This window comes from Lissotriton vulgaris, chromosome 3_1, assembly GCF_964263255.1.
Source record: "Lissotriton vulgaris chromosome 3_1, aLisVul1.2, whole genome shotgun sequence".
NCBI classification, from domain to species: Eukaryota; Metazoa; Chordata; class Amphibia; order Caudata; family Salamandridae; genus Lissotriton; species Lissotriton vulgaris.
In genome coordinates, this window is record NC_141689.1 from 2,089,295,560 (window position 1) to 2,089,309,938 (window position 14,379).

At 43.2% G+C, this 14,379-nt stretch overlaps 1 protein-coding gene across 1 annotated transcript in view; it reads left to right on the plus strand.

Annotated features, from left to right (window-relative positions):
- PDCL2 (phosducin like 2) overlaps positions 1-14,379 on the plus strand; it is a 253,884-nt gene that overhangs the window by 90,896 nt on the left and 148,609 nt on the right. The window contains exon 3 of the mRNA XM_086963873.1: positions 10,870-10,960. Coding sequence (XP_086819999.1) covers positions 10,870-10,960 — 91 coding nt within the window. The remainder of the gene's footprint in view (positions 1-10,869; positions 10,961-14,379) is intronic.

Here is a 14,379-nt window from a genome sequence, read left to right on the forward strand (position 1 = left end):
AAAACCATCCCGATTATCATCAGAATCTTCCACCCCCAAGTGGATAACAGTCCCCAGAACCATCCAGTCAAAGACCAATTTCCTTCGTCCACATATATAGACTCGGAGATCTTATGTAGCCTAGAAATGGCCTGGTATACTGTAGGAGCATTATCTGGTATGAAAACGCAGCAACTCGATTGGATCAATTTACATACCCCACCTCGATCTGCAAGTATGACATCTAAAACCATTCGATTCTGTAGTGTCATAAGGCGATCCGCTTGAAGCTCAGCAGTTAGATTACTAAGGGCACCGGCAGTTTCATTTATGGTGGATTCAACCACTCTCGTCAATTGCCGTATGTTTCTACTGTTAGCCATAGGTCCCCAAAACGGTAGGAAACCCTTGAGAAAGTCTCCCACTTCTTGTCCCGTGGTATCTTCCTGACTGAAGACACCCCTAACAACTCTTGTTTTGTGGTAATCTGCAGCAGTATACGTAGGGGGTAACAAATATGCAACATAACAGGTTCCCGAAAAATCAGGAGGCAACCATGTGTATGCTCTATCATAGTAAACAAAATATGTGCCCTTAGCTGCTAAAAACGGCGGGGAAGTTTGGGACGCAAAGACATACGTCTGAGTGCAAACACTCTTCCCTAGCTGAGCTCCCGGATTCTTGCCTTTACCTTGTAGACAAAAATGACCACGATGGGGTACGATCCAAATCGGAGGTGACCTTTTTCGTCTCTGCTTTTCACTCAGACTAACACTATATCCAGTCACATTCCATCCGAAATAAGCTAATGCCTCATCCTTAGGAATAGTCTTATATGTATCGATATCTCTGATCATATCCGTTATTCCCTTCACCAAGGCACTATTACTCGAGTTATCTTTCATGGAACGCAGGGGATAGACTTCGTTGGCATAAATAAACATCGTCTGCTATGCCCATACAGACCCATTGTAACTAAATGGCAGAACCAAATAGGGAATACCTCTATCCATAGTATGTGGCATAAGACCACACACCCAACAATTAGTGGTGTTCACTACCAACTGGTGTTGATGCAGAAGTTGTACAAAGGAATTATTAATAAACTCTGACCTTCTAATCAGTTCATGTTCAGGTAAAGTATGGAACGAATGCAAAGAAGTAGTAGTAGGGAAAGACGTAGGTTCGGAGGTGGGTGTAAATGTCAATTGGGTAACAAAAACAATCCCACCCTTCAGAGACAACGTCATGCTAAAAAACACTATAAGACACGTTATTAAGAAACATTTGCTACGAATCAATTTACACAATTTTGTCTTAAAGTTCATCTCTGCGACATCTCTCTCAATCTAAAAAAACTCCATCCTCTAACCGTGCTGTTTGCGGCAGTTGGTTTTCTTCGCTTAGGTGTGCGCCTGTAAGTCTAGGGAATACCCTAGAAGAAACCAGAACCGTCAACCTTGTGTCTACACGGTTTGCCACTCCAAGTTTTTATACCGCGACCCTACAGCTGAACCCGGATAGTGGTTCGAAAAAGGGGGGAAAAAAAAGCTTCTTGGATGAGAGAGTGCAGTTTCCCACAAAAAAAGGGGGGGCAGAAAGAGATAAATTTTTTTATTAGTCCATTGTTTCTTGGTCGCAAATTATAACGGCCTTTACCAGGCACCGTCTGATCTCGGAACAACAATTCAGGTTTAGTGGTGTCCAATCTCAAAGGCGGAGGCACAGCTGCTTGCAAGATATCGTCGTCCTCTCGCTCAGACCTGGTCCATACCAAATGGGCGTCGCTAAACGGCATACATTTCGGTACTCTTTCTGTTTCTGAATCACCAATACCCTCACGGATCCATTGGTCGTACGGCAGAGGTAAAGGTACCCTCTTACAATGTACGCCGTGGATCGAATTTTTCTTGCCGTGGACTCTTACTGCTGTCCGTGTCGATAAAAGTACTTGGTATGGGCTGGTCCAACGGGGCTGAATGTTCTTGGTCCGCTGGAAATTGCGCACTGATATCCAATCTCCAGGATTGATGGTGTGACCTGGATCTTCAGATGCTTGTGGGAGGTTATCATGAACCTGTTGATGTAAGATGCGTAGTTTAGCCGTCAGATCATGCAAATAATCAACCAACACAGGATGTTCGATGTCGCTAAACTTCGCTGGTCTCGGCACTTCCCACACATTAGCCGGACGACTAAACACAATTTCGTACGGACTAAGTCCTATTCGGGAATGCACTATAGTTCTAGTTGACAAAAGTGTCAATGGCAACACATCGGGCCATTGGAGACCAGAACTTGCCTGAATCTTGGCTAACTTAAGCTTCAGAGTACCATTATAGCACTCTACTAAACCAGCTGATTGGGGGTGATTCGCAGCATGAAATTTCTGCCTTATGCCCAAACCCTCACACACTCTCTTCATGATCTGGCCCACAAATTCACTTCGTTATCACTCCACACCATCCTTGGCAAACCAAACCTAGGGAAAAATTCCCTGAGCAAAACTTTAGCTGTGGATAAGGCAGTGTTATCCTTTAGGGGATAAGCCTCTACCCATCTTGAAAAGGCACAGACAACCACAAGGACGTATTTCAGATTGTTACATCTCTCCATGTGGATAAAATCCAATTGCAACACCTCGAACGGATACGTCGGAGGCACGAAGTGACCGGCTGGAGTTCGGGTTCCCTTGCCAGGATTATGCATCAGACAAACCATGCAGTTTTTGACCAGATTCTTCGCACACTTGGGAATCCCACCATTCTCCCACACTGGAGCCAACAACTTACAAATCCCTTTCGCACTAATGTGAGCCATTCCGTGTGCCATCGTAACCACTGCAAGCACATACGCATCAGGCAACAACCATCGCTGGTGTTCTGACAACTCGACCCAACAACCGGTCGAATCCAACATTCCTGTACTCTCTCTCCACACACTCAATTCTTTCTCAGTAGCTTCGGCCTGAATCAATTTCACACTCTCTATTGTATCTTCGCACATTCCTCTATCCGGAACCCATCTTGCTGGACCTGCAACATACATTCGACTCTTCACATCTTTCGCCGTTTCTCTCGCTACTTCATCCTCAAACGCATTACCACGACTAACGTCAACTGTAACTTTCTTATGTGCACTGCATCTCACAATCGCAACTTGCGTCGGCAACGTCAGTGACTCAAGAAGTTCATTCACCATCTGTCCGTGCTGAATCTTCGTACCGTGGGAAGTAAGGAATCCATGTTCCTTCCACAAACCCCCAAAGCTATGGGCAACACCAAACGCATATTGACTATCGGTATACACAGTCACTCTCTTTCCTTTAGACAACACACATGCTCTTATCAGTGCAATCAATTCTGCTGCTTGAGCGGAATTCTGTGAAATACGTGAAGCTTCAACAATCGTGTGCAAAGTTGTAATCCCATATGCTGCAGTCGTATCGCCATTCGGAAGCTTAAAGCATGAACCATCTACCCATAAGGTACCATCAGAATTCAAAAGAGGAGTATCTTTCAGATCAATTCTACCCTTCGTTTCTTCCTCTGTCCTGAGAAAGCAATCATGCTGCTCTTGAACATCTGCCTCTACAGAAATCGGCAACAACGTAGCTGGATTCAACGCGTTGCATCGCTTTATGTGCACATGACTCGCCAAAAGTGTCAACTCATAACCTGACAATCGCGCACTAGTCAAATGCTGAGTCTTTGTTCTGTTCAACAAAGTATCCACTGCATGTGGAACCATCACAACCAACGTATTATCCATCACCAAACTAGCGGACTGTCGAATGGAAACAGCCGCTGCTGCTGTAGCTCTCAAGCAACTTGGCAATGCTCTAGCTACCGGATCCAAAGTCGACGAGAAATACGCACATGGACGCTGCTTGTCACCAAACTGTTGCGTCAAAACTGACAACGCACAACCCTCTCTCTCGTGGATATAGAGTGTAAAAGGCTTACTGTAGTCGGGAGTACCCAACACCGGAGCAGAACACAATGCATCACGTAATTCAGAAAACCTTTTCTGACATTCGTCAGACCAAGGAAGAGGATCCGGAGTATCCTTAAGAGTAAGTGCCAACAGAGGTTTCGCAAGTAACGAAAAATTTGGAATCCACTGTCTACAGTACGAGATAATACCCAAGAAAGCATGCACTTCTCACTGTGTGGATGGCACAGTCATTTGCGCAATCGCTTGAATTCGTTCTGGGGTCAAACTTCTTCCCTCCTTCGATAAGAGATGACCTAAGTAGGTCACTTCTTGTCGACAATACTGCAACTTCGAAGGTGACACTTTATGATGAAGGTCAGACAAATGTCGTAATAAAGAAAGAGTAGCTTCTTTACAAGTTTCCTCATCATTGGCAGCAACTAACAGATCGTCCACATACTGAATAAGAGCAACACCAGCAGGCAAGACAATCGTATCAAGCTGTGCTTTTAAAGCCTGACTATAGATGGAGGGACTTTCACAATAACCTTGGGGAGCGCGCTTAAACCGGAAGCTTCAGCCTCCTAAAGAGAAGCCAAAAATATCTCTACTCTCTTCAGCAATTGGAATACTGAAGAAAGCATTTTTTCAGATCTATAACCGAAAACCTGGCAGCTGAAGCAGGAATCATAGTCAGCAAAGCAGTAATGTCCGGAACAACAGGAAACTGTGGCACCACAATCTTATTAACCTCTCCAAGGTCGATCACAAACCTTTAAACAGGCGGCTGAGAAGAGTCAGAACGCTAGAATCCTATATTGGGGAATACATGGCAATTTAACATTCGCTTTAAGCGTCACAACATAAGGTGGAATCTCCAAAAGACCAACATCATTAGGACCAGTAGCCCAAAGATTATCAGGGAGAGAACCAAATTCCGGTGAAAGCCGATCTTTAGACAAATACATCGAAGAGATCACTTTCTTACCCAATGTAAGCTGCACTTCCAAAGGGGAACAATGCAATGTTGCATGCAACCTTTTCAACAAATCTAAACCCAACAGATTCTCACCACAACCTGTCGTTAAAATAAGAGGTGCTTCCAATTCACAAGGCCCGATCGAAAGAGACAAAGGACTAGAAACTGTATTACGAACTTTAGAGTGCATGATAGAACTCTTCGCTGCACCAGTATCCAAAAGAAAAGGCTCTACCACACCCGATGTAACTACTGCAACATAAGGTCCACTCTGGTCTACTGGAACTGACACTACTCCCTCCCTTTGTCCTCGGCTATCCTAGCAATCATTATAACCAGTACTCTCACTCTCAACATAATAATCATCAGCATAATATTGAGCAGATCTGCCAGTCGGAACATTCTGCTGATCAAAATAATTCATAGAATTCTGTGGGGGAAAGGAACGCTCATTCTGAGGAAACGCACCGCGCCCTCTACCCCTCGATACTTGCTGGAAACCACCACGACCTCTCGGACCCGACATACCACTCGCACGTTGGCATAAAACAGGACAATCACTCTTGAAATGACCTTCCTCCCTACAATATGCACACTGATTCGGACCTAACGACGGCCTCGGAGAAAAATACTCAGGCTTCTGTGATATCCTCTGAAACTGTGACTGTTGTTGAAACTGCGAACGTTGCTGTGACTCTTGTTGTGTCGGGCGAGGCGGATAGGCCTGCTGCAACAGAACCTTTGTCTTTAAATCTTTAGTCTTTTTCTCTACTCTATCTTTCTCATCCATGTCCCTATTCTCGTAGCACTGTGCAGTCGCCAGTATCTGGGCCGATGAAGAAACAGCCCATGAACTCTCTGAATCTTTCAACTTATTATTAAGCTCGGGTAATAAATTAAAGACAAACTTGTCCACAAGCAACCTCTGACCACCTTCCGTACTCATATCCTGACCACTATTATCTATGAATGTCTCCTCAAACCTAGTAAAGAAATCAGACACACTTTCATCTTTCTTCTGCTTACATGCGGCTAATTTATCCCAGTTCACTCGTAAAGCCGGCATCATTGTCTTCATAAGATTGATAATCCTGCCAGGTAACTCTGCAACTAAAGGCCCAGGCTTAGCTCCACCAACCTGTCTACCATCCGCAGCAACGATATTCACCCATGTATCACCCAACACTGGCGCATGATCTTCATGACGAATCTTTGCCCACAACGGTTGAGGAACCACGTTACCCAACAACATGTCAATGTCAGCTAAATTCATGATGCATGCGTCAACTGTCTGGGACAACTCCTTGTAATATCCAGCCGGATTCTTACGCGGATCAGTTAAAGACTGCTTAAGGGCCAAAACCTCAACTCTCTTCCACGGAACATGTACCCACACTCTTTGGAAATGTGCTGGTACAGCTGGGGGATTACCATTCACACCAGCGGCCACCGCATTGCGCCATACTGGAGGAACTTCTCTCATTGGATACTGTCTCACTTTTCTCCCAACAGAGGGATCAGACTCAAACAGTGGCCGAGAAGGAAACTCGCTCCTGAACGCGAGTATCGTCGCAACTGCTTTCTCAATGCCGGGACCCACTATCGTCCCTTTCGCAAACTCGGACTGTACATTAAGTAACTCCAAGGGGATCTGACCCGACTCATTATCTTCCCATTCCTCGCGGAGGAAAGTACACATAACCTCAAAAACATACCTTTGTTTCGGTGCTTCCCACTGCTGGAAGACATCCATAACTGACTCTAGATCATATCTCAAGATATTCAAAACCCATCTTCGGGCCAAAAGATCTAACACTGCCCGTTCTTCGGGACCAGGAAGCTGGCTACGTAATTGTTTACGTGCAGAAACAGGGGTCGTACTCACTGACTGAAAGAAAGGAGACAAAAGACCAGCAACAGTATCAGTCATTCTTTGTCGAGCAGAGGGAGAAGCTGTCATAAGGACAGGAGACAAAGTATTCTGAGGTGATAGAAACGTAGGAGTAGTAGCAAGAGAAGTCTAAGGTACAGGAGAGTAAGACAAAGAAGTTTGAGGCAGAACTGATAGCAAAGTCGGCGGCCCCAGAGGAGGCTGCGCCGTAGGAGGAGAAACCAGCTGAGGAGGAGCTGGTGGCTGAGCGACAACAGGAAGTTGAACAGCTGGAGGTTGCGGAGGTGCCGTAGCACTCTGCACATAAGGGGGTGGTAACCTCAACAAGTGTGACATCAAGGGATCCTTTTCAGGGTCCTTGGTTGCACTCTGTAGAAGCGATGGCAAAGCTGGATAACATTTATCGATGGCCATATTATGTTGCCTATGCAACTCCTCAATCGCTTGATCCTCTTCATTTTCTTTGAACTGCCTAGCAGCTTGCATTATCGATACACCCTTTTCTCTCTTATCTCTTTTAGCTTGTTTAATTTCTTGTTGTTTGGCTTCCTTACGGCAAAGGCGGAAAGAGTCAAACATTGCCGGCCGGGCTTTCTTCCTAAATAATGCAGCTTCCAAATTATTTAAAATCTCGGTATCGAAACTACCATGTTGGGGCCATCGTAAGACACCATCTTTCCTAGTGTAGCGGACCCATATTTCATTAAACGTAATGGGACTCACGCCATGTTTAGAATAGAGCTCATAAGTCGGAGTTCCAACCGGAGGTATCGGACATGAGTCCTTCAATCGGGAATCCCTGTTACAACCACAACAAAATATCTTCCTAATTTTGCTAAGACCAGGCATCTTCACTCACTAATCTAGCTTCAAACTTCAAGGGATTATCAAAAACGATAGTCTCGTAAATGTACGAGTCCCTTGGCTTTGGTAATTGCAAGAACCAAATCAAAGACCCAAAGAAACCCAAAACAAAGGACTGGGAGCGACCCACTTATACTTAGCTAAGGTATCAGTCACACCACCAGAAGACCCGTCTATCGTTTCGCCGTACGAATCATCACAAGGGGGGTGTCAAAGACAGGGCCACAGTCAGGGCAGCGGTCCTTCATAGCCGCCAGGAAAGCGGGAAGCCTTGCAGCAAAAACCTTCAGTCCACGTTCGACATACCGAGGTCGATGGAGTGGGGGCCCTCTTCCGGAATTTCCTTACAAAGCTCCTCACGATCTTCAGGCTTGGACCAGTACCGCTGAAGTCGCCCCTAGTTGGGCGCCAACTGAAGAACCGGGCTTTCTTGACCCAGCGGCGCCAGGGGCACGCCCAAAGTCTTCGGGTTCACCTGTCTTAGAATACAGAGACACGGGATACTTCTCGGTGGCGTCAAAGATCGAATTTATTGGCTACAACCAGAAACAGAAGTCCACGAAGTACAACACAGCGTATATTCGTAGGAGACTGCTAAATGAGTCATTCCCTTTTATGCCAAAATCACATTCCGGACAAACACCCACTATTTACAATTTGTCCAATCATAGGTATTATTACAAAAGGTATCGCATGACGGCAAACCCACTTTTCGGTTGTCCGGCCCACCATTAGTTATACAGAAAAAGTCAACATTCCTTCTCACACAAGTTGGACAAACCCATAATAAAAGGACCACAACCCATGTCATAAAGAGGCCATAAAGGAAGAAATAGAAACAGATACAGAACAGGATAAGGGATGTGTGTGTATATCAAACTTTACAATGCCCTGTGCTCTGATCCTCAGTCTTGATCGGCTATCGGGCAAAGAACTGGCCTAGCGAGGTCAGCTTCAGGCAACGAGGTCAGTTCACTCGGTTCATCCAAAAGTCAGCGCGCCTCAAGCTAACGTGTACGTGTACCAAGGACTCGTTCGGCCACGGTCAACGGCCTATGTGAGGGCAACCAAGGAATGGCTGCCACGCACAAAATGGAACCCGTGGTTCGGAGCTAAATCTCCAAATACAAAGTGAATCTGTTGGTTTAACATGACGAAATCACTCGTACTTGCCGAACTCACTAGTTACGGTTTGCTGCTATCAAATTTCTTAACGAAACCATGACATTTATAGAACGGGTTCAGAATTTACGGAACCTCAGGCAGGGGTTGCGGTCGACATACTAAGATGAGCGGGGGTGGTGCTGGCGACAGACGACGACAAGAGGGGGGATGCAACAGGCAACAAGATGAATTTAAAAAAAAGAGAAAACTTACCACTTACCTTGCGTCTCACCACTGGCCCCAATAAAAGTGCCACCAGAGGCAGACTGCCCCTATGCTACATCACTGGTATACACCCTACCCAAGCAGAAACCACATTCCTAGTTAGGGTAAACTGGATACAAACTAAAAGATAATCTGATTTGGTGGGGTCATAACCCTAAAACTTATACCCAGTTGTACTTCTGTAGTGAAGGTGACTTCAAAGAAGGGTCTTTGAAGTGCACAGAAGCCCTTTCTTTACACCCCTGGCTCCGGACTAGCTGTGGGCGGTAATCAGTCATTTGTATGGGGAGAGGGCACTGCCTATGACAGGTGTAAGTGTCAGCCCCTCCCTCCCTTCTTGCTCAGGAAGAGTCATCAAAATTTATATGAGTACTCAGACACACATAACCTTCCTGTGCTAGTTACTTGTTAGACGTAATACACAAAGTGTACCCATCACCTACCCAAGACAGGCCGCAGCTACAAAAGCATGGAAATATCCACTTTCTAAAAGTGGAAGTTCTAAAATAGTAATGTGAAATCCAACTTTATCAGTAAATGGGATTTGTCATTACCATTCCAAAAATATAAAGCATGATACAGCTGTTCTACTCTGTTCTAACTAGGATGTGCAGCTTAGAAGTGTATTAAGGAGTTTCCAATGTTAACCTATGAGAGGAGTAGTCCTCACAGAAGTGAAAATCACATTTAGGAGTTGTTCACTACCAGGGCATGCAAAACTTAAAAGTACATGCCCTACCTTTTACTTACACAGCACCATTTCCTCTGGCCTGCCTAGGGCCTACCTTAGGGGTGACCTATGTGTAATAAAAGGGGAGTATAAGACTTGACAAAGGGTTTTAAATGCCTGGGCGAAATGGCAATAAAACTACACACACAGGATTTGCAGTGGCAGGCCTGAGACATGTTTACAGGGCTACTTGTGTGAGTATTTACAACAAGGGGTGGTGAGGAACAGAGTCTCTGAATTAAGCAGAAAGCTCTCACCCAGTCAAGAGATCAGGGCTAGATCCAACACCCTTTTTTAGCTCACTGCACCATCCCAGTTTCAGAACCTGGCTGTATGCAAATTAGTCTGTTCCTGTCCCAGTGCATGATGGGAACAGGGCAAACCAAACTACAAAAGCCACTTGTGTGAGTGGCACAATCCATTCTGCATGCCCACTAGTAGCATTTAATTTACAGGCCCTGGGTATATGGTATACCTTTTTTACAGCTGACTTACAAATACATTTAATATGTCAAACAAGCATAAAACAATTACTGGTCAGCCGTGGTAAAGTGCTCAGAGTCCTAAAGCCAACAAAAAGAATTCAGAAAAGAAAGAGGAAGGCAAAAGGTTGGGGCGACGCTTTAGAGAGGGCCATTTCCCAACATTTACAAATATGGTATCATTGAAAGAAAGCTTCAGAGAAGAGTGCCTTTTCTACAGGTAAATGGCTTATTCTTTTTGATCACTGTGGGAATTCAAAGGTATTTCTTTTGACTTGCGAATCTTCAATAGCCTTGTTTTGTGGAATCCTTTATGGTAGGCCTGATCCTATTTCCTTGTTGTTAATATTAAGTGCAGGGCAATCTTGTGGATGAGCTGGAGATCAGAACATTCAGTATGAGGTTTTGACGAGGAAAGACATTACAAAGTAAATGTTTCATACACTTATTAAAAATATGACTTTTTCTAATCTTGCTTTGTCAGATGCTTAGTAGATGGTTGTATAATGATGGACACATATTTTGTTGAGCATTAGAGACTGCACAGAATGCTGGAATTTGTGTGTTCTATTTAAAGAGAAAATGGCACATTATACTGTTATTGTTGTTTGCCCTGCAGTCAAACCGTATGAAATAATGACTCTTCAGGATTTAAAAGAAGCTGAAGATGAGTTTGATGAAGAGGATGAAAGAGCTATTGAACTGTACAGGTAAAATAAAATGTGAATGTACTGAACGAAAAGAAGCATTCAAAAACACAACTGCTTTATATCACCAGCTAATATGTCTGTGAATAACGAAGTGTGATAGAAATCATTTCCCATATGTGAACATCCGAACCTTTTTTACAATATAATCACAGTGAAGATATATGATAATTGTTTTTAACAGCTTGTCTTTTTTCATATTATTTTGTTAGTTCTTTCTTTAAAAACTATTCACAGTAAAGCCTCACTTTATTAAAACCCATATTTAACCTTGTTTAGAGGAGAAGAGAGAGAGTTTTCTCAAGCTCTAGTGATTTCCAGTAAAACATATTCAAAGAATATTGGAAAGCTCTTTAGTTTCTAATAGTGATCTTTGGATTGTGTAAATAACTCTATTATCCTGCAATCAGGAAGTGATATTTTTATGGAATAATCAGACAAATGGTTAGGGTATCAGGGTGCCATTACTGAGTTATTCATGTAAATTTTGAACTATCCACATTTGACCTAATAGTTTAATGTTACACCTATGAGAAATAATTGTACTAATAATTTTGCTGGCATGTGGTGTCAGTTCCCAAATACGTAAGCATGAGCAGCATAGAACCTCATGCCACCCTAACCTTGAAATGGTAGGTACAAGACTGTTACAAATAGCAAAAGGATACAACAGTGGTTTCTAACCTTATAATTCCTGAAGACCCCTTCTGAATCACTAATAGAAGCAGGGGACTCACAAACAAATTGTAAGACTTACATTTTAAACATCAAAACAGTAATTCTCAAACAATACACAAACAAGTAATCACCAAACAAATACTTAAATTACTAACGATTTTACCATTTAATATTGAGAAAATATGCAAACGGTGAAAAAAGTTTAACCACATCGCTGCTAGAGATATTTTCCTCCTTTGCTGCAGATGCTAGATTCCCATTGTTCATGACGAGCTCAGCTCGTCATAAGCACAGGAGCAGTGTACTGCATGACGAGCTGAGCTCGTCATGAGCATGGAAGGGGTTAATGAGAAGGTTGGTGCTGAATCTCAGCGACTAACTTTTCAATGTTTGGTTTTATTTTGCAGTACAAGGCTCATGCTTCTGGCAGGGCGAACTGGGAACCCAAAGTAGCCGTGGCAAATTTTGTCAGGCCAGTCCCCATATGGTGCATAGCGAGTGCAGTGAGCGAGCCTGACCACTATAAAGGGGGGCTTTTGGAGTTCTCCCTTCAAGAAAAGTTGGGAAAAAATGGTGCATTCTAGAATGCATTTGTCAATGTATTTCAATTGTATTAGATTTTAAAGCATAGTAAATGATGACCTTACTGTCCACCAGGATATGACAATGTTTGTTGGAGGTATTTATTGATTCCCTCCCAAACAAAACCTTTTTAGCAGCATCAGGATAATGAAAGACTGGGAAAAAAACATAACTTTCTAACTTGTACAATGCAGTTTGCATGCAGCTCTTTGATGGCAGTTCATAGCTCACTGGGCTAGATTACGATAGTTATTTATGACCTGCAAAAGTTGCAAAACAATCTCTGACAAAAGCAGTAACCCACTAAGCTATGTATACAAAATACTGTTCTTTGATCTGCATGATTCACTGTTCTTTGCAGCAGGCATATTAACCATCTGTGCTACTGTAGATGAGTCAAGATTGCCACTGGACAAAACTCCTATCTCTCTCCAGCATGTACATTAATCACCAGAGTTATCTTGACACTTTTATTTTTTCCCGAAAACTGCTGGACATACAAGGACATTTACAGTGTTTTAAAAACTGCTGAACAAATGAAGTGACAAATATAAAAACAATTGCGTGTTTTTGTTGAGAGCCCCCAGCTGGAAAAGTGCCTTCCTGCCAGCCCAGACCTTGAGCTCCCCTACGCTGTTCAGCCTCAAATAACAAGAGGCACAGACTACATATTGGAAATCAATGGGATACAAGATACAGGGGCAGTGGGTTAGGGTAGGGATGCAAGGGAGTAAATCCTCTTGACAGGGTAAATGTTGTTACTGATGATTTCAACATTTGCAGTTTGCTTTTTAATGACATTTAAAGAAAGTCTTCTCCTACGTGTACACAGAAACACAAAATGGAGAAATCATTACTCTTATGCAGCAACTCCATGACCAAGGATGAGAATGAAGTGGAACCCTGGTTAAACTGAAACCATGTATTGATAAACTACAGTTATTTTGAATCTTATATGAGTGGTTTAATCAACACTGCAACCTTATCACCCATATTGGGAATTTACACACTTGTACAGGTCTAAGTTTTTTGTCAGTGTCATTTTAAAATCAGACTGAAGACCTAATGTTGTTTGTTACAATCACAAAGCTCCTCTTCTAATTGAGGTCTTTCATCAAACCTACTCTACAACACCTTTTACTTTCTGTCTATTGTCACTTAAACTGCGACATAAATTGTAAAATATTAATTAACTGGTCGTGAATGTGGGCCAACATTCTTCCCCAAAGAGAATTCCTTTCCTTTTGATGCTTAATGTAATCACTCAACATGTACTATGTATTTTAGCAAGACTCAGAAAAAACAACACTGTCACGTCTTCCTTCCATCCCAGGTCAAACAGGATTACTTAAAAAGTCATCTCAGACTCATTGGATGATCATCCACCTACTCTAGAAGTCATTTTAACATCATCAGACATCGGCAAGCTCTTGAAGTCATCAGAAGAGCTTAGAAAAGTGAGCCTGATGATTTGAGAATGACTTGAAAATGAGTATATGATGACTCCACAAGATGTGATTGTTCCTGGTTATCAGGGGATGAGCAGTCGAATGTGTCTGAAGATGAGATTGTTCCTGAGGATTTGAGGATGCTTTAAAGATGACTATCTGATTACTTCATAGCCCCTCGCAAAATTAAACAGGCCCTGATTATTTCAGGAGGGCTTACTTTTTACTTCAAGAGCCTTTCTCAGTTTTGGTTTCATTTTTCTTACAAAAATAAGCCTTATTGATAATTTCAGAATTATTTGTCGATTAGTGAACAATGAACACCATTTAGCTATTTCACAAATTTTCATGTACATACAAATAAATGGTGCTTCATACAAATAAGTTATTTACACACCAGTAAGTAGAATGTAGTATGCTGCCTTCAGGGCCGGACTGGCCGTAGCTGGGCTGGAAGGATGGGGCCGGTTTTGGACCGGGGGGCTGTTTTTGGAACAGGGGGCCTGTTTTGCAGCAGTGCTGCAATATTTGTCACTTATAAAGCAACAACAGCAGTGCTTCCCACCTGCATCCCATTCTCGCCCTCCCCCCCACCAATGGGCGGTCCAACTTAATTACCAGGGCCGGTTTGCATACCAAGTCCGGACCTGGCTGCCTTCCTGGACGTAGGTATTTATTATTAACATTGCACATGTATGACTAGGCAATCTAATG